This window comes from Centroberyx gerrardi, chromosome 3 (genome assembly GCF_048128805.1).
Source record: "Centroberyx gerrardi isolate f3 chromosome 3, fCenGer3.hap1.cur.20231027, whole genome shotgun sequence".
Classification (NCBI taxonomy): domain Eukaryota; kingdom Metazoa; phylum Chordata; class Actinopteri; order Beryciformes; family Berycidae; genus Centroberyx; species Centroberyx gerrardi.
The window spans coordinates 9,769,969-9,791,470 of record NC_135999.1 but is presented as its reverse complement, the minus strand read 5'-3'; the positions used below and the strand labels follow the sequence as shown (position 1 = coordinate 9,791,470).

The window sequence follows — 21,502 nt, the reverse complement described above, 5'->3', positions numbered from 1 at the left end:
AGTCAGATTTTGGATGTGATGTAACCGTTTTTGTAACCTCCTGTTAAAACAATCTCGCCTTGAGTCTATTCCACTACAAATATGCAATGTCAGCTATTGCATTAGACCTGCTGTAAGTATGTACTACTACAGTCATGTAACAAGTTAATTTACGGTAATACTTTTGAGTATTTACGGATTAAAAATCGATACATTTCCCGGCAGCTATGTAACAAAGTAATCAAAGATCCTAAACTTCAAGATAGATCGCATCCTATTCCATCGTATTGAAATCCTAGACCGGAAATCATATCGCACGTGCGTACAACTGTCTAAAAATTGGGATCTTGACAGTCAGCGAGCAAGATGGCTAACTAGCGCGTACGATGGCTAATTTATGCGAAACATTAATTAATATTCATCACGGACATCAGACATCACCATACTCGACTAACACGAAAAGGGAGCGCCTACCTAACAAACTTGTTTTAATAATTTAAAGATATGTCTAAGTTTCACAACCCTAAACCATAAACAATACAATGTTTGGCTAAATCAAATAAGAATTTCGGCCCCCCGCCCAAAAAAAGATGCTAGAGGGAGTGTGACTCTCCCATTGACTCCCGGCCAAAACGAAGCGGTCCAGTCTGTCTAACGGAATTTAACCGAACACGGAAGTGGACGGGAGTGAAGCCTCTCGCTCCGCCTGGACGCCACAGTATTGAAATCTGGTACAGTGAACTTCCCGGGCCGAGTCGCTCCGTGGCCACTACGTCTTTTCCGTAGTTATGAAACTTTCGAGCGCAGGTTTTGTAACCGAGACGTCCCAGCCAATCACAGCACGAGACTGGTGCTCACGTGACGGTGTTTTTATGTAACAAAAGGGTGTCTGTTGGAAAGCCCCTTGACTACTGTGTTAGGGCGCTCGGCAGCTATAGAAATGTATAGACAACAAGTACATAGAGGAAAATTGAAATAACGGACATAGTTTTTTTTTCCTTCCACGCCACAATGTCGCTTCAACCACAACTGAAGGACGCGCCGGAGGAGAGGAGCGCATTCTTCATCGAGACCGAGTCAGAGTACGTCTGGGGAGAGGACCATGTTGACCACCATAAACTTATTTTGCAGAAAGCCAATGCTCTAGCATCGGAAAACTGCCTCAAAGAAGCTATTGACTGTTTTTCTATGGCCATGCGGAATGGCTGCGTGCGGCCCGAGCAATTAAGCACTTTAGTGGACTGTATTCTCCGCAACTTCAAGAGAAAGGGTGCGGGGCCAGATGCGCCTGCGGGACGGAGGCAGGACGGAGCGGACAGCACCCGGGACGATGTGTTTAGCTGTCCAAGTTGTCACAGTTTTTTGGGCGAGCCTGTGACCATATCCTGTGGACATTCATACTGCAAACGGTGTTTACAACGCAAGCAGCTCTCACAATGCAAGCTGTGCAGCGAAGCAGTCCGGGCCAGCCCCGCGGAGCTGAGAGTGAATGTAATACTGTTTGGACTTTTAGATAAATGGTTCCCCGACGAGCTGAAAAAATCTAAAGCTATCAGTGAAGTTGAGGAGCTGTCCAGAAGAAAACGCTACGAAGAGGCTGTAAAACTAGCAACCAGTGTTATTCAGTCTGGTAAGTGGGAAGAGGGGTTTGCTTTCCTCTGCCTTCTGCGCAGTCTCTGTGAGCATGATGGGGAAACCGGTGTATTCATAACTTGATTATACTAAACCACAATAGAAACTGTTGGTATACTTTTTAAATCGTAATACCATTCATTATATAGGTTATTGTCAACGAGTCTGCAGGGGGTGAGTTCAGTACTACTGACCAACATTTGTAAACCCATTACCATGTGCTGGACCGAAAAACTCCTCCTCCTAACTGTCATGTAACCTCGGGTGACCCGATTACGAAATTTCACAAGTGGCGCATGCGCGGTAGATGCGCGTTGCATAAGGCAGGTCGTGACACATTAGGATAGGTTTTGTAACTTAGCGAGGGGTGGAGGGCAGTTGTATTTGTAATTTGTTGTGACTGCAATGGCCCATTGTTACATATATGTGAAATTAGGTATCACGCATGGATAGATACTAATATTGGGTCTATTTTCAAGGCTGCTGGTCCAGATAGGCACACAGCAGGCAATGAATTAGCTTTTGTAACAGGCCCTCCCCTTATGCAAGGAGGTGAACTAGACTATCTCTGTGTCAGATGATTTGTAATTTATCTGCCTGAAGAACTGTGGAAGAGCGTGTCTTTTCTCAGGTGATGTGATGCAGTGGGCTTGTGACAGGAAGGCTGCTGGTTCAAATCCCACAAATGGGTGGGGAAAGTGAATAATAAATGCTTTCCTCACCATCAGCACCTACTATACATGTGCCCTTGAGCAAGGCATCCCAGCCCCACAACTGCTCCAGTGGAGCTGCTCAGTGGCCAAAAGTAGGAGACAGCATGCATGCCCACTCCACACTCCCTGGATAAATAAAGGATTAAGTACAGTGCTAGGCCTCATGGGATATAGGGGGCCTGACTTCCAGGAGAATCTGTAACATAGTATGAGCTGCTGCAGGCATGACACTGCTCTGCAACAGAAATAGCCTTTATCATTCGCTCCAGAGCCTGTATGGAGACACAAAACACTGACAGCCAGCCATGGCCTGCTGGCTTTGGTCTGTGTATTTTGTTTATGTTCCATTTGGTTACCAATATTTCATCTTTGTTTGCCTGCTCAGAGTAGCCATTGCACCCCTGACCGTCCAGGAGGGGTGCAATGTCTCAAGGATTCTTAAATTTTTCTTTCCTGATGCAGTTTTTGCAGAAGTTTTTCCTTCTTCTCACTGAGGGTCTAAGGTTGGGGGAGTGTTGTTTTCGTTTATCGTTTCATAACGGCGGCGTTGTGAAGCCCTCTTGAGATTGTAACTGTGATTAAAGGTTATACAGATAAAATTGCCTTAACATGCACAGCAGGAAGCACTTAGTGCTCATCTATAAAGCAGTTCAGAGGTTTTGAGTTGGACAAAGCATCCAGTGTGTGTCCATTTTCTCTTAAGTGATTCATAATTTAAACCCCACCCTTTACCTGTTGTATAAAGGCTCATGGGAACAGCCACACTTTCTGGGTCAAGTGATATAATATCACATATAACCCACCTGCCCTCTGTTACTCAAACATGACCTACAGGATAGTCTGTTGAAGACACACATCATTTGTATGCTCTTTTTTTTGGTTAATGTCAGTTTTGCATAAGGTCAAAAGTATGCTGATGAAGTCACAACCTCCTGTGTTCCTGCATTGAGTAGCGCAGGAATACTGACAGCTGCAGCCAAGTATGCTATGTGCATCAAAGGATAACTGCTGTGGCACCTTTTGCAGAGAAAACTTGTCAGGTGACATTGGTGTGAGGACACAGACTGATTTAGAGTAAGGGAGCGATGCAGTCAAACCACCTGATTTTGACAGTGTTGGTAATGCATGACTTGCAGAAACCAGTTGATTTTTTACCTCCTCCTGCAAGCAGAAAAAGACGTAACTTCGTCAATTAAACCGTAGGCTATTTATGGTCAAATGTGGTTTTTGTGCTACCTTCTCATCTTATGTGCAATAATGAGATGTTATTTTCAGGGTAATCTCAGACTAGCACTACATCTGTGATATCTGTTAAAACTGAAACAGCGAGCTTTCCGTTGTCTAAAGAAAACTCTCCAATGTCAAATAAAAGTCTCTCTCCTTTCTGATGTCTGAGGAAGATATGATTTCAACCCTGCTCTCCCTCTCTGTCCCCTCTCCACCTCCTCCTGTCTCCCAGCAGACCCAGGAGCTGCAGCGGTGGTGCGGCTGTCTCGTGCGGAGGCGTACATGGCTCTCAGACAGTACCGTCTGGCTCTGGAGGACACAGAACTCTGCCTCAGCTCCAGCCGCTCTGCAGAAGTAGGTCACTCCGCCGCTCGCACCGCACCGCCTCGTTGCTCCAACGTGAAACAAGGCGTGAATGCTGCAGAAATTGGATTTTTATATGTATTAAGTCCTTATTGAAAATTCCCCTGCACAGGCATTTTGTGGTTGTTGTTATTGAAATTTTATTAGTAAATGAAAAGCGATGTCAAATATGATTAGTCCACTTCTGATGCTAGCCGTTTTGTGGGTGCCACAAGCGTAGTGGGGTTGCCTGTGTGTGCGTTTGAGTGTGTGTACGTCTGCTCACACACATTTCTGTATCTCTGCCTTTGCTTAGGGAGTCTGTCATGTGGTCAGTCAGTCTGTTCCTGTATGTTGGTCAGCAGGCCATTACTTAGAAAAGGTGTATTTTAAGACTGTGCCGCCCTCAATGCTCCAGACGGAGGCATTCAGTCGCAGCACCGTTGCATCATTGGTTTAACGTTATAGGATGCCAGACATTAACACTGAATCATGTTCATCCATTTATCCTATTCCTTCATAGAAAAAAGCAGTTCTCAAAGTTATGTGATAACTTGTGATGCATGGTGTGCTGCTGAGTGAATCTTAGTTCAAGAATGGCTCTTTGTGGTGAGCCCATTTGTTTATACGGAACATTTTTAACCACCCTCCTCTATTTTTAATGCTGTATAAAAAGGGCTTCCCTCGAGGTAAATGATTTACAAAATAGTATCATGACTAAAGAAGGGTTTTCTAGGCTGCGGGTGTAGTGATTAAGGTCATAGCCATTAGTAAGTGTTATATCAGGAACAGGAAACCAAAAACGTGGGTTTGAAGTCTAAGATAGCCTTGAATTGTGGTGGTTGAGTTAGAAAGTGGGTGCTGAGTATATTATGCATATTCCCCATCTTATATATTTGTACGGTTGTCGCATTTTGATTTATTGACCCCTTAGGGAAAGTTGTTAATGGGAAAGTGTTGCATCACTTCTTGCAAAGTTTAATCGATGTTTTGTCTGGCTGTTGTAAAAGATTCATCATTTAACACTTACAAGGAATTGCTGTTGTTCCGTTGTTCAGGACTTTGAGATATCCTGTAGTTTGTGTGTACACAGTAGTCAAATGGGGCTTGGCAGGATGGCGGATGAAGGGCAAGCTGACCCAGTGTAAACATGAACATGAATGCTAACATGGCTGCCCCATGTCTCTCTCTTTCTCTGTCCCTCCTTTCCCTCTTCCTCTCCCCTCGGTCAGGCTTTCTTTTGGAAGGCTATGGTGCTCCAGGAGATGGGCCAGGTGGACGAGTCTCTCCAAGTCTTCCTCCACTGCCTGGCTCTGGATGAGGACTTCCCCTGTGCTAAAAGACAAGTGGAAATGGTGAGAGAATCAGAAAGAAAAGTGATGATTGGTGAGGGAGAGAGATGAATATTAGTTGCAATTGTCATCCTTAAGTGTGGCAAAGGTTTATGTAAGCAGGGTGGAGAAACCAGACTCTGTGCACTGTGTAAACCAAGTTTGACCAAACATTTAGCTGGAACTGCTATCACTGTACCATTGCCCAAAGGAATATGTCACGTTTACTTTGGCCTACCTGCCCTTTGATAAGATGGGATCTTTATGCTCTCCCATTATGAGTTCTTCCTTATTGAATGGAACCATTTGTTCCCTTTTTATAGCTAGCATCTGCTTCTGTACTACTTTGAGTGCTGGCTTAATGGAATCGGTCTCTTAGGTTCACATGAGCTTAAAATCTTACTGCAGCCTAATGGTTAAATTGAATAATTAAAGTGGAAACATGGCAGGGAGGCTGTGTTTCGTAGGCGTCCTGATGAAACTTTGTGTCTCCAGTATTGCTTTTTTTATTATAATTTAGAAGTGGCATTGTCCTCCACACCTAGAAATGTGTCTTGACTATAATGGTCCGATTATTTTTCTTGTCCATGTTCATGTACAGTATGTCAGTCTATACTGATAGACTTGAGGTTGGAAGAAAATCCAACACACATCTGCCGTTTTTACAGATCAAGCATTTACTGTGGCTATATATGACAAATGCAAAGCAAAGTAAATACAAGGTAAATGTTTTAAAGGAAATAAGTCAGCATTTCCATCTCTAGTTGCATATTTGCCAGATAAGCTTTCCACACTTTTTATTAGGATCATCTGTTCTGGAATTGCGTAAGTTGTGTTAGTGGGTCAGGTCTTGTGACAGCCTGTAATGACATTAGTACCACTTCTTAGACAACACACACACTTAGAAGTTACATAAGTGACACACAGTTGACCCATATTTAACCAATAGTACAGTAACCTTTAGCATGACATGGCAATTTGTTGTCTTGATACTACGTAAAATTTGATTGCTAATGTTGCCCAAGCTTGGTGAAGTCATCTTCCTGTATGAGGGTGCGAGCTTTGTTTTCACACTGATCATGCTCACTTTGCATATGAAGAAAAGTACATAACATAATAAAAATGCACAGAATAAACACAGTAAGAATGCTTGGGTGAATCGTCGGGATGAGGCTCTCATGGGCGATGTGCGGACAGAATGCTACTCTGCTACTGGGTCAGACTTGATCCTCAGGCTCAATCACATTCTCAGCATAGCCTAAGCTGCCTTTCTGACCAATGATCCTTTGCCTGTCTGCCTCAAATTATTGCCTTGTGCATTATCTTCGCCTGAGAATGTCATCCATAGACAGCGAATGGATATTCATGTGTAGTGGCTGGTGGTTATGGCGTTCTATTCACAGTATTTTGTATTTTATGATATTTTTGTCATTAATTGATTCTTTGCAGATGCACTTAACCCATTTGGAGATAGAGTTTCTCAGTTATGCAGGACTGTGTTAATTTCTCTCTGATGACACTGACTTCAGATAAGACATTTGAGTGGCCCTGCTCCGATGACTAACTGAGTGCTTTTTACAGATTCTGTGTGACCTGCTCTCCCCGGCTGGTGAGAATGTCAAGGTTGGCCTGAGGGAGACGACACAAAACGCCTCGCCTCACTTGCGCTGTAAAACCCTTGTAGCTGATGCCCAGAACCAGCCTCCACCACAGAGCCCAGTCCATAAACAACACCAACACGAGGTCCGTGCCGCCTCCGGGCACCCCCATCTTGACAACCAGGAGGTACAAACGCACCGAACGATGATACTGATGTCACTCAGTATAACAGTGGATTGATTTAAGGCAGCTGTGGTCGCTTTGTGTTAAAAGTAGCATCTTGTTTCTCTTGGTCTTTTGTCATTGTGCAGAAACCTGAACGTTGGGAGAGCCTGGAGCGCACCGGTCTGAGCCGAGCTCATTCACTACGAACCCACAGCTCTAACTGTGGGGAGGAGGGGCTTAAGAGAGTGTGCTCTGCCCCTCAGCTGGGGGACCAGGGAAAGGGCAGCCTGCTGAAGAGGAAGCTGTCAGTGTCAGACTCCGAACACTTTGTTGTGTGCAGTGGAAGCAGCAAGCAGAAAAAACAAGGTCAGTCACCACCCGCAACATTATATTTACTCAGTTCTATTGCTTTGTATTCTTTCAAGTGCATTGTAGTATAAGCTCCAAATCTATCCTTTTCTGCTTCTGTCATCATACAAGTATAAAATAATAGAATATAAGCAATATTATAGTAGTAGCACTGCATTAATAGTAATTTTATTTGGATACTGTAATTCAGCCTTAGTATAGTATAGTATGTTGGATTCAGTATACATTCATTCAATCCCACTATGAAGGCTATTCCCAACACTTTTTATGTCCCGCCACCTTGGTACATGTTTAATGACCTCATTAGCATGACTGGTTGTGTTTAATATATCATGATGATTATGGTGGGACATCTCACACACAGCTCAGGTGCCTCGTTAAGACAATTAATTGCTAGCTGTCTTAGCAACTAAAGAGTAGTAACAGCATATCCTAGCGGTGATGAAATGCTGCCTCTGCTTGTGTGTGTGTGATGCATGACCTTCTCTCCTTGTCCGTACCCCAGGTGTGGCCAGTGCCTCCAAACAACAGGCCGCCACAGCCAAAGCCTGCAGAGCTGGTCCTCAGGCCCTGCCGGACCCCAACGACCTGGAGTGCTCTCTCTGCATGAGGTAGGGACACGCTGACACACACAAGGGGTCACACACACACACTTGCATTGGAGTGTGCTTTTGGGTGGGTTTGCGACTTAACATTAAGATTGACCACTTGACAATTTGCGTCTCTCTGACCACTACAGGTTGTTCTATGAGCCTGTGACCACACCGTGTGGCCACACCTTCTGTAAAAACTGTCTGGAGCGCTGCTTGGACCATACACCTCAGTGCCCCCTCTGCAAAGAGAGCCTCAAAGAGGTGAGAAAGCATTGTTGGCTGCTGCTGAATCTGGATTTTGACCCTCTATCCATGCTTAATTTTTGAGAAAATGTGATTTGTCAGAATATGTATAATTGTTGGGTTGGTTGGATAAACATTGATGAATTGACAAAGTGCCTCTTGCTTCCTCTATTTATCTCACACCTGTATCTTGCTCTCTCCAGTATCTAGCATCTAGGAAATACATGGTGACCAGTGTCTTGGATGCGCTGATCAAGCAGTATTTGAGAGAGGAGCATGCAGAGAGGACAAAAACTCATCTGGAGGAGACCAGAGAGCTTTCAGAGTGAGTAGCCTTGTAGCACTGTTTATCTCTCTTGTCTGTCTGTCTCTCTACTTCCTTCTTCCTCCATCTCTCTTTTAGCCTGTCTCTGGTTCATTCCAGCTTTCATCATCAGGTATTTCTGTCTGGAAAAAGTTTGAGAGTCTAACTTATGCCTCTCTCTTTGTCTGTTCCTCCCTCGGTGTAGTTTGACGAAGAACGTGCCTATCTTTGTGTGTACCATGGCTTACCCTACCGTGCCTTGCCCCCTCCATGTCTTTGAGCCACGTTACCGCCTCATGATCCGCCGCTGCATGGATACAGGCACGCGGCAATTTGGGATGTGCATCAACGATCCCCAGAAAGGGTAAGGCATCTCACGCACAAGCATATGTTCACACACCCATACTGCTCTGTTCTGTTCTGTTCTTCTGCTCCGCACTAGTGCTTTTTCTCTTTGTAACCTTGCCCGGAGAAATAATAAAATGTTTTACTCTCTGCTGGAATAAGATAATGAGAGAGAGAGTGTAACTGTGAAAATTTTAGCCAACAGGCTTTCAGACTTAATATTTTAAGCGTTCTAGTAGCAGAATAATCCAATGCTAAGGCAGGTTTATAGAATCATTTGAAAATGTATGAACTGTAATACCCTTTGCATTTCAAGGGCTATTATAATGTCATATGTCCTTAGTATTCATTAATTAAGTAGGACATGGCGTAGTTTGTATGGCTTGCACTTTTAGGGGACCTTGGACCTTTTTTCAGTTCGGCACCTAAATATTTCAGATTTAGTCTTGTTATGAGACCCACTCTAATGAAAACACACTAATACACTAATACACACTTCATGTGGGCAATCAACAGAAACAGGCCTACAACCAGTTTGGGGTTCTAATCCATGCTGGCCAAGAACATAATACATACGTCCATAACATACATACCAAGATAAACCAATTTATGGGTTATGTAAGACCTCCAAGCGATGACTGGGACAAACTGCCACAACATCTCTCCTATGTTTTAACTGAATGACTGGATCCCTCCCTGCAGGTTTGCAGATTATGGCTGTATGCTGATCATCAGGAGCGTCCACTTCCTCCCTGACGGGCGATCAGTAGTGGACACCATCGGAGGGAAGCGCTTTCGGGTGCTGTCCCGAGGAATGAAGGATGGCTACAGTATTGCTGACATCGAGCATTTGGAGGACACCAGGGTAAGAACCACAGTTACCCTCAATTAACTGAGGTTGTCTGTGTTGTGCTGTTAAGTACAATATTTGTCCATTCAATGTTTTTTAGTGATTTCTTTTGTTACAAACTCTTTACAAAAGCTTTTATCTTGAATTCTGACAATCCAGATTCCAGTGATTGTTTGATTAATTGTTTGATTGACTCTATTAGGTGGAGGACAGCGAGGAGCTGGTCAGACTGCAGGAGCTGCATGACGCGGTGTACGAGCAGGCCCGCACCTGGTTCCAGAACCTCAAGATCCGCTTCCACAACCAGATCCTGCAGCACTTTGGACCCATGCCGGAGAGAGAGGCCGACATCCAGGTACACCTCAGACACAGTGTCCTTCCACTTCCACCTGTAGGATTTTTTTTTTACCAATCCCTGCCAACATCAGCTGCCCTGGGGGCCACATCCTAAGCTTTGGTGATGCCCTTTGGAGTTTGTAATGTGTATAATTCACTCCTCTAATCCAGTTTACTGTTATGGCCCCTTTGAGGATATTAATGAGGAGGAGATGTTTCCTGATGCTGTGAAGTGTTGTTGCTTGGTTTCCCCACAGGAACTAGCACTGATAATCTAGGCTCTAATTTAATGTTGGCTGTCACATGAAACAAAATGTGCAATGTATCCGCAGGGAAAGCTTTCTGTATTCAGATATGGGGTGCTAAACTCTTCCAAATGCATCCAAAATACTGAAATCAGTCAAATGCAGCACCTGCCCCCTGGATTTCTAAGTTTTTTGTCATTAGAAAGTTTTTTGGGAATTGGGTTTTCAGTGTGTCTTGGCTGTCACCTCTAAAAAGGCACTTGCCTTTAATTCTGAGAAAGCAGATGTTCGGCAGCTACTTCACTGCAGAACTGGCTCCATCTGGCTTCCACTTGTTTGAATAGCTTTAGGCTACAATACAAACCATTTTAATGATGCTGAATTAGAACTAGATTAGTAGAAAGTACTATCCACTCCAAAGTGAAATAATGTTGTCTATGTTCAAGTGTGAATAATCAACATAATAACTTGTATAAACAATTTGTAGAGTGGGGTGTGTTTGTAAATTTGGAAATCATAACAGTGTCAATTAAAAGAAAGGCATTCTTTTATGTATTGTGAATCAACCAAATTGGCTTGTTCATGTCCCCAACTCGTTTTAGGCTGTGGCCTATTATTACCTACTATTATTGCTACTGTTACAGTTTGCCAGAACTCTGCTCTTGAGAGTTCTAGCAAATCTGGCAAAAGAGCAGATATTCCATATCTAAAAACAAATTAAGTTGAAGTCTGAATTTGGAACATCTCAGGACACAATTGCATTTTGGGGAACCTCCATGTGTGCACCTGCCTCAGAGGTCTGAATACTGGCACGCAGGTGTTACGTGTATTTGTGCTCTGGCTTCCACCCTGCACTCTATAAAAGGATTATAGATCTGCTATAAGGACAACCACAGGGCGGAGTCCGCTCACAATATATAGGCTAAAGAGCTTTATGGGCACTACTTACCTAATCCCTCTGGCTGTTTTGCGTCATAAGGGTGTCATGAAGAGAATCCCCAATACTAACACACACACACACACACACGCACACACACACACACTTTAGAGGCAAAGCATCGGTCATTCTCAACGGAAGCGTTATGTCATTTTTTAAGCATGTTTGTTCCGGGGCAAAATACATTAATGCTTTGGTTAAAAGCCAATGTGTTGTCTTAAAGTGATACAGAGCACAGTCATGGTGAATTTGAGTTGCCTCTTACGCTTGCAAGTGTTAAGCACATTTTGAAACTGTGGCTCAGGTTTCTTAACTTGAAGAAACAGGGATTTTTCAGCCATGTAACTTTGACGCAGCATCCGGTAATACGGGGACATGCAGTCCTCAAGCAGCTTACCATAAAAGCTCATTTATGTTTTATTTGATTTAGTTTCAAGTGTGCCAGCTGATTCTTGGAAGACGTGATGGCCAAGCGTCTGATTTGGTTCCACATATTGGCAAAGTTATTTTTTTAGGAGAGCAGTCAAATGCACAAGTTTCCCAGGAACCAAAATATTACAAATTATTCTTTAATTCCAACTAGTAAAAATGTTCCTACTATTTTCCCACTCTGAGTCCTGGTGTTTTGGCCCAGACAGGTTCTCACATTGTCCTGTCTAGAATAGTTCCAGGCAGTAAGCTGCTCCTTAGCTTGGTTTGGCTCAAATTGCATGAAAGAAAAGATATTTTTGTGGAAACACATGTCTCATACTGTTCCCCCTCTCTTCTAGGCAACTCCTAACGGTCCTGCCTGCTGCTGGTGGCTCCTGGCTGTCCTGCCTATCGACCCGCGGTACCAGCTGTCTGTCCTGTCCATGACCACCCTCCGAGACCGCCTGGTGAAGATCCAGCACATTCTCACGTATCTGCAGAGCATCCCCAGCGACTAGAGCTTCCTCCTCCCACCGCCCCGAACATCCTCTGGACTCTCGAATGACATTCAGGCAACCTTCTGTCAACCTATCGCCAACTTTCGTTTTCCCTGCCACCACCAAGCCCCTCATCATTCTACAGTATTCTGCACCTCACCTGGCTCTCCCACTGGCTGTCAGAGATGTGAAACCTTATTTTAATGTTGGGAAGACATCCACGCGAGATCAGAGCGAAGCTGTAACATCCTTGAACTGATGATCACTGCTCAGCACAGCAGAGAAACCAGAATTACGGCCAAACCGCCTCAGGGATACCTCAAACGGCACACACTCTTTATCTGAGACCATCTAGAATATTGCTGATTTAACTTCTTTGAGACATCGATGAGAGGATTTGTCCTCATCTGCTCTCTTGCTGCAATTAGTTTGCCTAGGATCTTCCCTACTGACTTGAAATGAGAAAAGTTTAGAGCAGTTATTATTCCCCTTGGTGAATATTTTGTTGATGTTGAAGACGATAATGGCAGCGAGTTCTATGTATAGTGAACACTTATGAGAGTCCCACTTGTAAGGATAATACTGTGCTGTGGAAGTAGAGGAAAGCAAAGTTATGGAGGTGAGGTGAAGAGATGACTACATATTTAATTGTGTCATCTCTTGTGAGATCAATGAAAAGACGTTTTTTGTTTTTCTTTGGGTGGGGAAGGTTTCCGTTTGTATAGAGAGGAGTGATTCTGTGAAATAAAATCCCAAATGCTGAAAGTTAAACAAAGGCAGATAAGCAGGAGGAAAGGTGAAGTGGAGCTGAGGGAGAAGGCTATGTAAAGAAAAGATTTGTGTAAACCCAAGCGCAACAGTAGGCTGGCGTACGCTTACAAAACACTGATGAAAGTATTAATCTTACTCTTCCGAGCATTAAGCTTTTTTCTTAGTCACTTCTACCACGTCTACCATGCACAACTTAAGCCACTGCCTCCAAGTAGTGGCAGAGGACCTTCCTATTGAAAGGAAGACACCGCCTTTGTTTCTCCACGTTTTTCCACTTTTGAGCTTCTTCCAAGCTGTCATACAGAGACACATTAAGGCAGCCATTTTGTCCCCCTTTACATACACTACTGTTGGAGGAATGGCCTTGAAATCCTATCTCAATTCTACGCTTTTGCAATGTTTTTCTTCCACTTAACAACTATAGTCACAACTCAAAAGATCTATCTTCCAAAATGTTTTGTTTGTTTGTCATGGCTTTAGACCCTTTCAGTTTCTTGTAGCGTAGAGTTTGATGATTTTTGCAGTGAAGATATTTCAGATTCAAGAGAGTTCTGTACGTGTATTTCTTGTCTCTCCTCGAAACCAAAAGTTCCAGCTACCCATGTAATCCATGTTCAGTGAAATAATTTTTCAGTAAAAATATATCTGTACATTCTGACCTTATGTTTGTAAAAAAAAAGTAAACAAAGGGGAGCTTGCAATATTATGACAAATCAAAATAAGGAGAGAAACAGCTTATACACATCAATTAATCAGCTGAATGGGTTAGCATGGTTCTTCATTTAAAGCTGCACTCTACTTGGAGGAGAAAGGACAGTACCTGAGGTGCTTCAGTCAGTAGACTGCTCTTGCCTTATACCATTTTGCATTGTGATTTGAACGGCACGATGCGTTGGCTTGGTTACCATTCCTTTTGCCATAGTAATTAGTATGTTTTAACTTTATTTTTCTCTCAGTCGCCTCAAAGCAACAGTTGTTCACAGTGTGTAAAAAAAAAAAAAAGAAAAAATTCAAGTTGAGGCTGTTGTATGTAAATCATTTGTAAAAAAAAAGGCTTTTTGAACAGATCTTGCTTTTTGCTCAAATGTTTTAAGTTATCAATTTTCAATAATAAATGCACTTCTTTTTCAACTTGAGCCTCAGAGTGTTCACTGTCTTAGTGAATATAAGATACTGTCGTTGCTGTATAGCCTGAATCGGGGGCAGCATGGTGGCTCAGTGTTCAGCACTGTTGCCTCATAGCAAGACGGACCCGAGTTCGATCCTGTGCTTGTGTGGGTTTCCTCCCCCTTTCCAAAGACATGCAAGTTAGGTGGATTGGAGACTCAAAATTGCCCTTGGGTGTGATTGTTTATCTGTGTTTACCTGCCTTCCACCCAAGGCATGCTGGGATAGGCTACAGCCCCCCAGAGACCCTGAATTCATAAGCGAGTAAAGAAAATGAAGGACGTTTTGGAGCAGTGTACCCCAATGCTGTTGTGCAGCGTTGAGCCACAAGGGGGCGATAACGCAACATTATTGCTGCATAACTGTTTCATAACTCACCCTTTACCCTCTGCAGTTACTCAACCTCAACTTTTATTATGAAAATATAAACAGCTCTATTTGAGCCACTTAGTATCTTACAATCAGTCATTTCAAATACATAGTATCACAGAATAAGAACTACAATAACAAGAAGGAAACAGTGGTCATGAGTTATGGCGTCCACCCCATAAATCCAGTCCTGTGCGCTCCATGGTTCTTGCATCAGAGGTCACCGTGCAGACAGCATCATAACAAATTCTGTAGAGGGAGACAGAGACAGCAGCAGATTCACTGATAAGGGCTAATGATACTCTAATATCACAAAGGGACAACCTCATCATTGTCTGCCCACATTGAATTGCCCTGGAAACCAATAAAGTTCATAGTGTGATGTAATAACAAAACATTTCCATTATTACCAAGTTAATGAACAATGTAAAATGTGATAGGGTGATATGTGACATGTGAAAGCACAGAAACTAAAGGATAGGGGGGTATTTCAATTGATAATATGGGTTAGGGTTAGGTTTTTGATTTTGATCAAACTATGATTATATGATTTTTGCTGCTGTTTTTATTTTAAGATATAAAGTTAAGGTTAATGGCTCCATGTATCTTTGGTAGCAACTTGATACTGCATGCCTTAAATAGAAAATATTGTCTGTCTCTGCTGATGTATACTCGTCTTCTCTAATCAGTGTGATCACCACTTGCCTCAGCTTGCTCTATCTATCAACATTGATCCACTTGTCAATCAGACAGCTATTGATGTGTCCTGTCAATCACTGCAGATAGCTTGAGGCAGTTTAAGTCCATCCAATCAACCACGCTTTCCATTTTCCATTCTCCTCTTGGAGATCATTGCTCTGAAAGACTTCTATGATTGTAGGTGTGAAGCTATTGACTGACGCAGGACTACATCTTAATTCCAGATTAACCCACTGACACTGCCTCTTAAGGTGCTCCTGTAAGTATTTCCTTTTGAAAGAAGTAAACCGAGCGCACAAGCCCTTCCATCTCATCTATCCTAAAGCTTGAGCTTGTCCCAGTAGATGCCTGTGGGCCAGGTGCTTCATTGGGCATTCAGCCCATGTGGCTAAACTGGATGGATAAGCCAGCAGCGTAGCCCTAGGGGCTAATTGATGATAATGTGGAGCACCTGCTTATTGATCCCTTGTGAGACTCACACGCCTATTCGTATGTTTCCAATAATTGTAATTGATTGGATCGATGAGACAAGACAAACGGGGATAAGTCGGTAGGAGTTTACAGGATCACACCAGTAAGCCCTTTGTGTGCTGCAGAGTATTTGTGTCCCGGTATACATGTCCTAACCTATTATTTATTTGCCTGTGCGGTCATACGTGCGGCTGTAATTTCTACCAAAGTCCTTGAGGTGTCCAACAGTGTGTGTCTTCTTTGTGTGCAGAGTGACAGGCGTCCAGGCATGTGCATTGATTGTCTTAATGCACTGCTGATTAGATTGGATTGGCCCTTCCAACCAGCCCACCTTGACGTTCCCATCCCTCCTTCCCCCGCCTCGTCCTTTTGTTCCATCGCTTCCTTTCACCCTTGTTTTCTCCTTCTCTCTCCTTCATCCTCGACCCATTTCCAACTAGATTTGCTGACCCTTCTGTTCCGTCGCCTTTCCAGTCCACTCTCTTTCTCCTCTCTACCTCTTCTCTTTACACCTCCCATCCCTTCAGCACTCTTAGGCCATTCCTAGTTTTCACACTTTTCTCACCTCCTGTCCTTGTCCCTCACTTTATATGGTGTTTTATTGTCTGTAACTTCTGAAAAGTACCATACAAATAAAGTTTACCATAATCCTTCCTCATAGCCTACCCTCTCTCCTTACCCCCTTATCACTCCTCCTTGCCTTACACCTTGCCTAGAATTCCCTTTTACCTATCTCCTCCTCTCATCCTCCAATATATTCCTCTTCGCCACACCATTTCTCCTCATCACCCCCCCCCCCCCCCCCCCCTCCCTGCCACTCACCATCAAAGTCGATGGTGCCGTCCTTGTTGAGGTCAATGTCGCCGAGGATCTCCTCCAGCTCTCCTTTCTTCAGCTTCTCCCCCAGGAGGCTCTTCATGGCCTCCTTCAGCTCATCTAATGTGATCTTTCCGTCGCCGTCGCAGTCAAACTGCAACGTGTAGGGTTTGGGGTGTGTGGAGGATGGGGCACGGAGGAGGTGTGGACAGGAAAGGGGGGGGGGGGGGGGCATGGATGGGAGGGCATGGTAGCGGGGACATGGAGGAGGAGAAGGACGCATCGGAGAGAGAGAGCAGGAGAAGTGAGTGCGGAGAGGAAAAAGAAAAAGAGGCAAAGAGGATTAGAGGTAACATAAGGGACAAAGACGGAATGAACAAAAATACATGTTTCTGGTGGAGGATGAGGGGGGGAGAGATTGAATACAATAAGATAGAGTGAGAGAGAGAGAGAGAGAGAGAGAGAGAGAGAGAGAAATATAAAAGAGAAAGAGGGAGAGAAAGTTGTCAAGAGACAGACAAAGGAGTTCAGAGATCACGGCATGCCCAAAGCCATTTAACTGAGGATGTCTGCGATTATCATCACAATTGAAAGCAAAGTTTCGCATTGATAAAAGCTGCAACTTGAGTAGCAGAGGTCTTAGAAGTACGACTACTGCTTGGGACTGCAGATGGGGCAACGCTGACTCATGAGGTGTTGGTATTGAAGAGAGAATAGAGGATGATCAGATAAAAAAAAAGAGGCAGACTTCTGCAAATGTCTGATATCGCAGAAGAAAAGGCTTTCTGTAGGCAGCGAATGTGAGGTTGAGTTCACTGAATACGCTTAGTGATATTTTGACCCTGTTAATGTTGTTCCTCTTCTGTTTTGTTTGTATCGTTAAACTGCTTTGAGCTGTAAATGTTAATGAGAAGTGAAGGACTGACTGGTTTCTCATAATGAAGAAAATGAGTTGAAAAGTCATTGGTTCAGTGTGTATGCTGTAAGTTTCTGTCCAGAGGTAGTGCTGTTGTTAGTAGTAGTAAATGATGCAACTCTGCTGCATTGCCTTCACATAACATCAAAGAGTTCATTCATTAGCCTCCACAGAACTTGAAAGTACATTTCTTAGACAGCTTCCTGCTGCTTGGCAAATGTTGTAAAATTGAATTTCCAAACCCCACTTCCTCAGAGCATCACACTGTCAAGATATTTGAATGTCAGATATCAATTTACGTGACTTGAAAGCAGAGTATGCTCTGGAGGGTTTTTGTTACTTTGTTTGTAAGCATGCTACCTCAGTGCGTCACACTTTTAAAGATTTATGTGTACACCTTCTTTTCTTAAAGGGGAACACCACTGAATTTTAGTGCTCAAATATGATATGATGGAATGATAATATATGATATAATGATACAACAAACTTTTTGAGGCAATGGATGAGGTTAAATGTCTCTCTAGCTTTTGATAGGGGCCAGAAATTCAAATGTAATGCAAATGCAACGAGACTAACTTAACGTTATAGCTAAATAGCATCTTAGCCCATTGAACCGACATGCAGGCTACCCTGTGAGCTTGCTAATTGGATTTAGTCAAGTAGCATACACTGTGGTGTTTTCTAATAAAAATCCTTAAGACTGCATTATCAGTGTTACTATTGTCTCTTTCTCTTTCTCTTTTGGGTTTGTGGTAACCATGACAAAGCAATGATGCTGCTCTATGTTTATGCTTTTCTTGAACCCACGAGTGTGAAGCTGTGCTTACAAATAGGGTCCACATCACACCAGGACTGGAACATTATTAGCTTGGGGGACAATCGAATCGCTGCTTGCATACCTGCCTCTATATTGGCATTAGAGAAAGCAATGAGATAGACATTTCCTCCAGACCTGCGAAACATCAAACATTTCAAATAAAATTGGTGTGATTAACGGGCTGAGGACTGACGAATGTAAATGCTGGCACTGTGGAGGACTGGGACCATTGGTAAAATAACCATTCAAATATAAATTGTCCTTTCTACTGAAACCTTCCTACCTCTGCATTTCTACTCTGCTGGCCCTAGAAGAAAGGACTATACAGTCTTGGCACACTTCTAAAGGCCCCGTTGCTTGAGGGCGCACTTCAAAAGGCGTGTGTACCGTCACACTGCCAGTGTCGGACCTCTTAGGGTTTGCGCACAAGGTCCTCTTACCTGTTTGAAGGCACAGCGGAGCTCCTTCAGCCCGACCATGTGAGCCGTCTCAGCCAGCATCCTTGGGCCCATTAGCTCACAGAAATCATCAAAGTCCACATGGCCGCCCCCTGAAGACAGAGGACACACCCCCATGCACACATTGCTATGAAGTTCATTTTCTGCCATAATCCTAGAGAACCTATACCTGCAATGCCCACCTAGAGCGTCCACGGTACACTTGACATACATTCACGCATTTTGTTTCAGGATATCGCCACATTAATAATGATGCCCCTAGTAACGCCTACACATTTGCAAGCCTTGGAAAAATAGCTCCTGGCTCAATATACGATGTGTCAAAAATACACTTGAGAATGGTTGGCTGAGCTCGCCTAAGAAAAGCTTACGATGTCCTAATTTGATCACAGTATTACCTAAGCAAGTGCAAGCGTTAGGAAAACAAGTGTCAGGAGAATTCAGCTCATGGAAGCTTTAGCAGCTTTAGCAGTTGTGCTCATTATGTTTCTTTCAGCCCAATGTAGAAGCATTTTTGTTTTGTTTTCGTCCCCTTGGTAATTATCAAAACAGATTCATGCATTGGTCAGGCTGTTTTTGCCTGTTTGACGTAAGATAGGCTATCTCATTTGTAGGCCAATAGGCTAGGTCTGTCATTGTCTAGGCCTCGGAGGCTGAGGGAAAACTGCTTCAGTAAAACAATGCAATAATTTTGCAATTCAAAAATTTAATGACTGTATAATTCTGAAGATTTTGAAGGCAAAACAGTGGAGAAATGGAGGACGAGAGTCAAACCATGCCAAACTAAAGTATCCTAGTGGGTCATCGTCATTCCCACCTCCAGTGGGGCTTATGGGGCTGAGGCTCTTCATTTGCACATGGCCTCTTGAGCAGTCGCAGCGTAAAGCACTTTGCATGGTGCTGAATCTTGGCAGCTCTGTTTGGACCCTTTAGACATAAACTTGACAGCCTTTAGTTCACAGCAGCTAAGGGATTCTGAAGCAAAGGCCTATTCCTGGCATTTACTGGTACATTTTTGGAGTAAGCAAAGCATTTTGGAAATTATTTATTTCGCACTTGGCTCAAAGTAATGGGTATTTTTTGTCCGACTGGCTTCAGCGTTGTGGAGCAGCAGTCTGCACATTGTGAGGGTATATCTCTGAGACTGCATTTAACAATTTCTCTGCCTTCATTAAGTGGGTCAATCTAAAGCAACCAGTGGGTAGAAAATTCTCCCTAAGGTCTTGGGAGATGATTAGAATATTTTTGAATTGATAATATGTTGCTAGTTAAGACCAGAATTTCCTGCGGTAATAAATGTCTCTGTAGGGATTTCCCTTCATGTCTTCAGAATGCCTAGGCTAACTTACAGGTCAGTCCAATCAGTGAATAGAGAAATTATCCCTAGGGTCTTAGCATTACAGTCATTGTAATGCATGTATTATAAGCTAATGTGGGCTACTTTTGGACATATTTCATTTGGGGATTGATGCCATTACTGGTGCACTGCAGGTCTATGGGCTTACAAACGCAACAACGCAATTCCAATGCAATTTGGCTCCAAAGAAGACACACAGTCAACAAATTTGAAGGCTATTTAAGCCTATTTGTGCTATTACAACTAAGAAAGAAGCTTTTAGTTTTTGTTCAACTGTAGGCTATAGCCTAGCAATAAACAAGTGTTAGATGTCTCCCACCTCAGACTCTGGCCAGCTATAGTCTACAGTAGTGTACCTCACTTCATGCAGAGGCAATGGTGAAATAAAGCAAATCCATTCATGAAAATCTAGTGTTAAATGTGTTCTGTTTTATTAATATCCTACTATTTGCAATGCGTTGCACTGATGCACATCAGCTTGAGACATTATTACGTCAGGTTAATGTTCTAGTGATTCTATTTATGGAAAATCATTTTTGAGGTTTTAAAAAGGCTTATCCTGAGCCTGTAAGTATTTGAAGGGGACACAAGTGAATTGTGATTCAGTATTCAGTAATATAGATAGGATGAATACAGATAGGCTAAGAAACACAAATATTTAGCAGTGGAATAACACTGAAGTATGTTTACAATGACCACAGTGAGGGATACAACACAGAAACTGTTTTGGAAGAAATCAAGCATGGAGGAGGCGGCTGCATTCCGGTCCAGAAGTCCCCGGGGCGGGGTGTTTATGAATCGGCTCTCCTACACAAGCAAAACAAAAGCCTCCACAAATAAATGCAGGCTACATCTCAAATTTCATTTTATTCATGACTGCATATTAAGCCACGATTCATAAATGAAGATTCAACTATAATTTTGGCCCTGAAAATATGTTAGCAAAAAAATATTAAAATATCCTCTTTTTTTAAGTTTTGTACATTTAGGGAAAATCTGGTGGACTTTAGCCCACCTAGTGTTTTTGGGGAGTAAAAAGATTTGTGTTTCTCATTTTTATCTATGTTCATTCTATTTTATAAGTTTCTAACTATTAAACCGCAATTCACTCCATATGGTTCCTCCCTGATGGATGCAGATTTTTGTGCTGAGAAGCATAATTTCCACTGGCAGGTTAGGATACATGCAGGTACATCACAGCCTTGGCTCTTAGGAGCCTAATCTGTCAAATAAGACACCCAGCACATCAACCAATCAGACAGGCCTAGACAGGCCTAGAGGCTCACCTAAGGTTACAGCAACATGGTTTTGAAGATCCTTAAAGAAATAGTTCACCCCAAAATTAAAATTAATTATCTACTTCACCCCCATGTCATTTGAAACTCTTTTTACAGCTCCAAAAAAACATGAAATGTCTATCAAATTTCTCCAAAAAGCTCCTGCAGCGTAATTTAAGTGCTTCGTAGGCAAACGATTGCACTGTGGGTCCAAAAGTCGTCAAAAAAGTTAACGTTTATGAATTCACTAAGAGACTGAAAATAAA

The 21,502-nt window shown here is 43.0% G+C and overlaps 2 protein-coding genes across 3 annotated transcripts in view; one reads left to right on the top strand and one right to left on the bottom strand.

Annotated features, from left to right (window-relative positions):
- Positions 1-886: 886 nt before the first annotated feature.
- On the top strand, positions 887-14,020 carry lonrf1 (LON peptidase N-terminal domain and ring finger 1). 2 transcript variants are annotated; one of them, XM_071911397.2, is made up of 12 exons: positions 887-1,609; positions 3,787-3,905; positions 5,126-5,248; positions 6,806-7,009; positions 7,135-7,354; positions 7,863-7,968; positions 8,097-8,211; positions 8,397-8,518; positions 8,703-8,861; positions 9,545-9,707; positions 9,895-10,047; positions 11,981-14,020. In XM_071911397.2, the coding sequence occupies exons 1-12, from the start codon at positions 991-993 to the stop codon at positions 12,137-12,139; spliced, it is 2,262 nt and encodes a 753-aa protein (XP_071767498.1). In that variant the 5' UTR covers positions 887-990; the 3' UTR covers positions 12,140-14,020. The 2 variants fall into 2 exon arrangements, with proteins under 2 accessions (XP_071767498.1, XP_071767497.1); XM_071911396.2 differs by having other exon boundaries at positions 3,784-3,905.
- Positions 14,021-14,456: 436 nt separating this feature from the next.
- The window catches only part of cabp4 (calcium binding protein 4), a 20,022-nt gene continuing 12,976 nt past the window's right edge, over positions 14,457-21,502 (bottom strand). The window contains exons 7-9 of the mRNA XM_071911412.2: positions 18,585-18,694; positions 16,418-16,565; positions 14,457-14,674 (exon numbers count right to left, since the gene is read on the bottom strand). Of these exons, the coding sequence (XP_071767513.1) occupies positions 14,646-14,674; positions 16,418-16,565; positions 18,585-18,694 (287 nt within the window). The 3' untranslated portion in view covers positions 14,457-14,645. The remainder of the gene's footprint in view (positions 14,675-16,417; positions 16,566-18,584; positions 18,695-21,502) is intronic.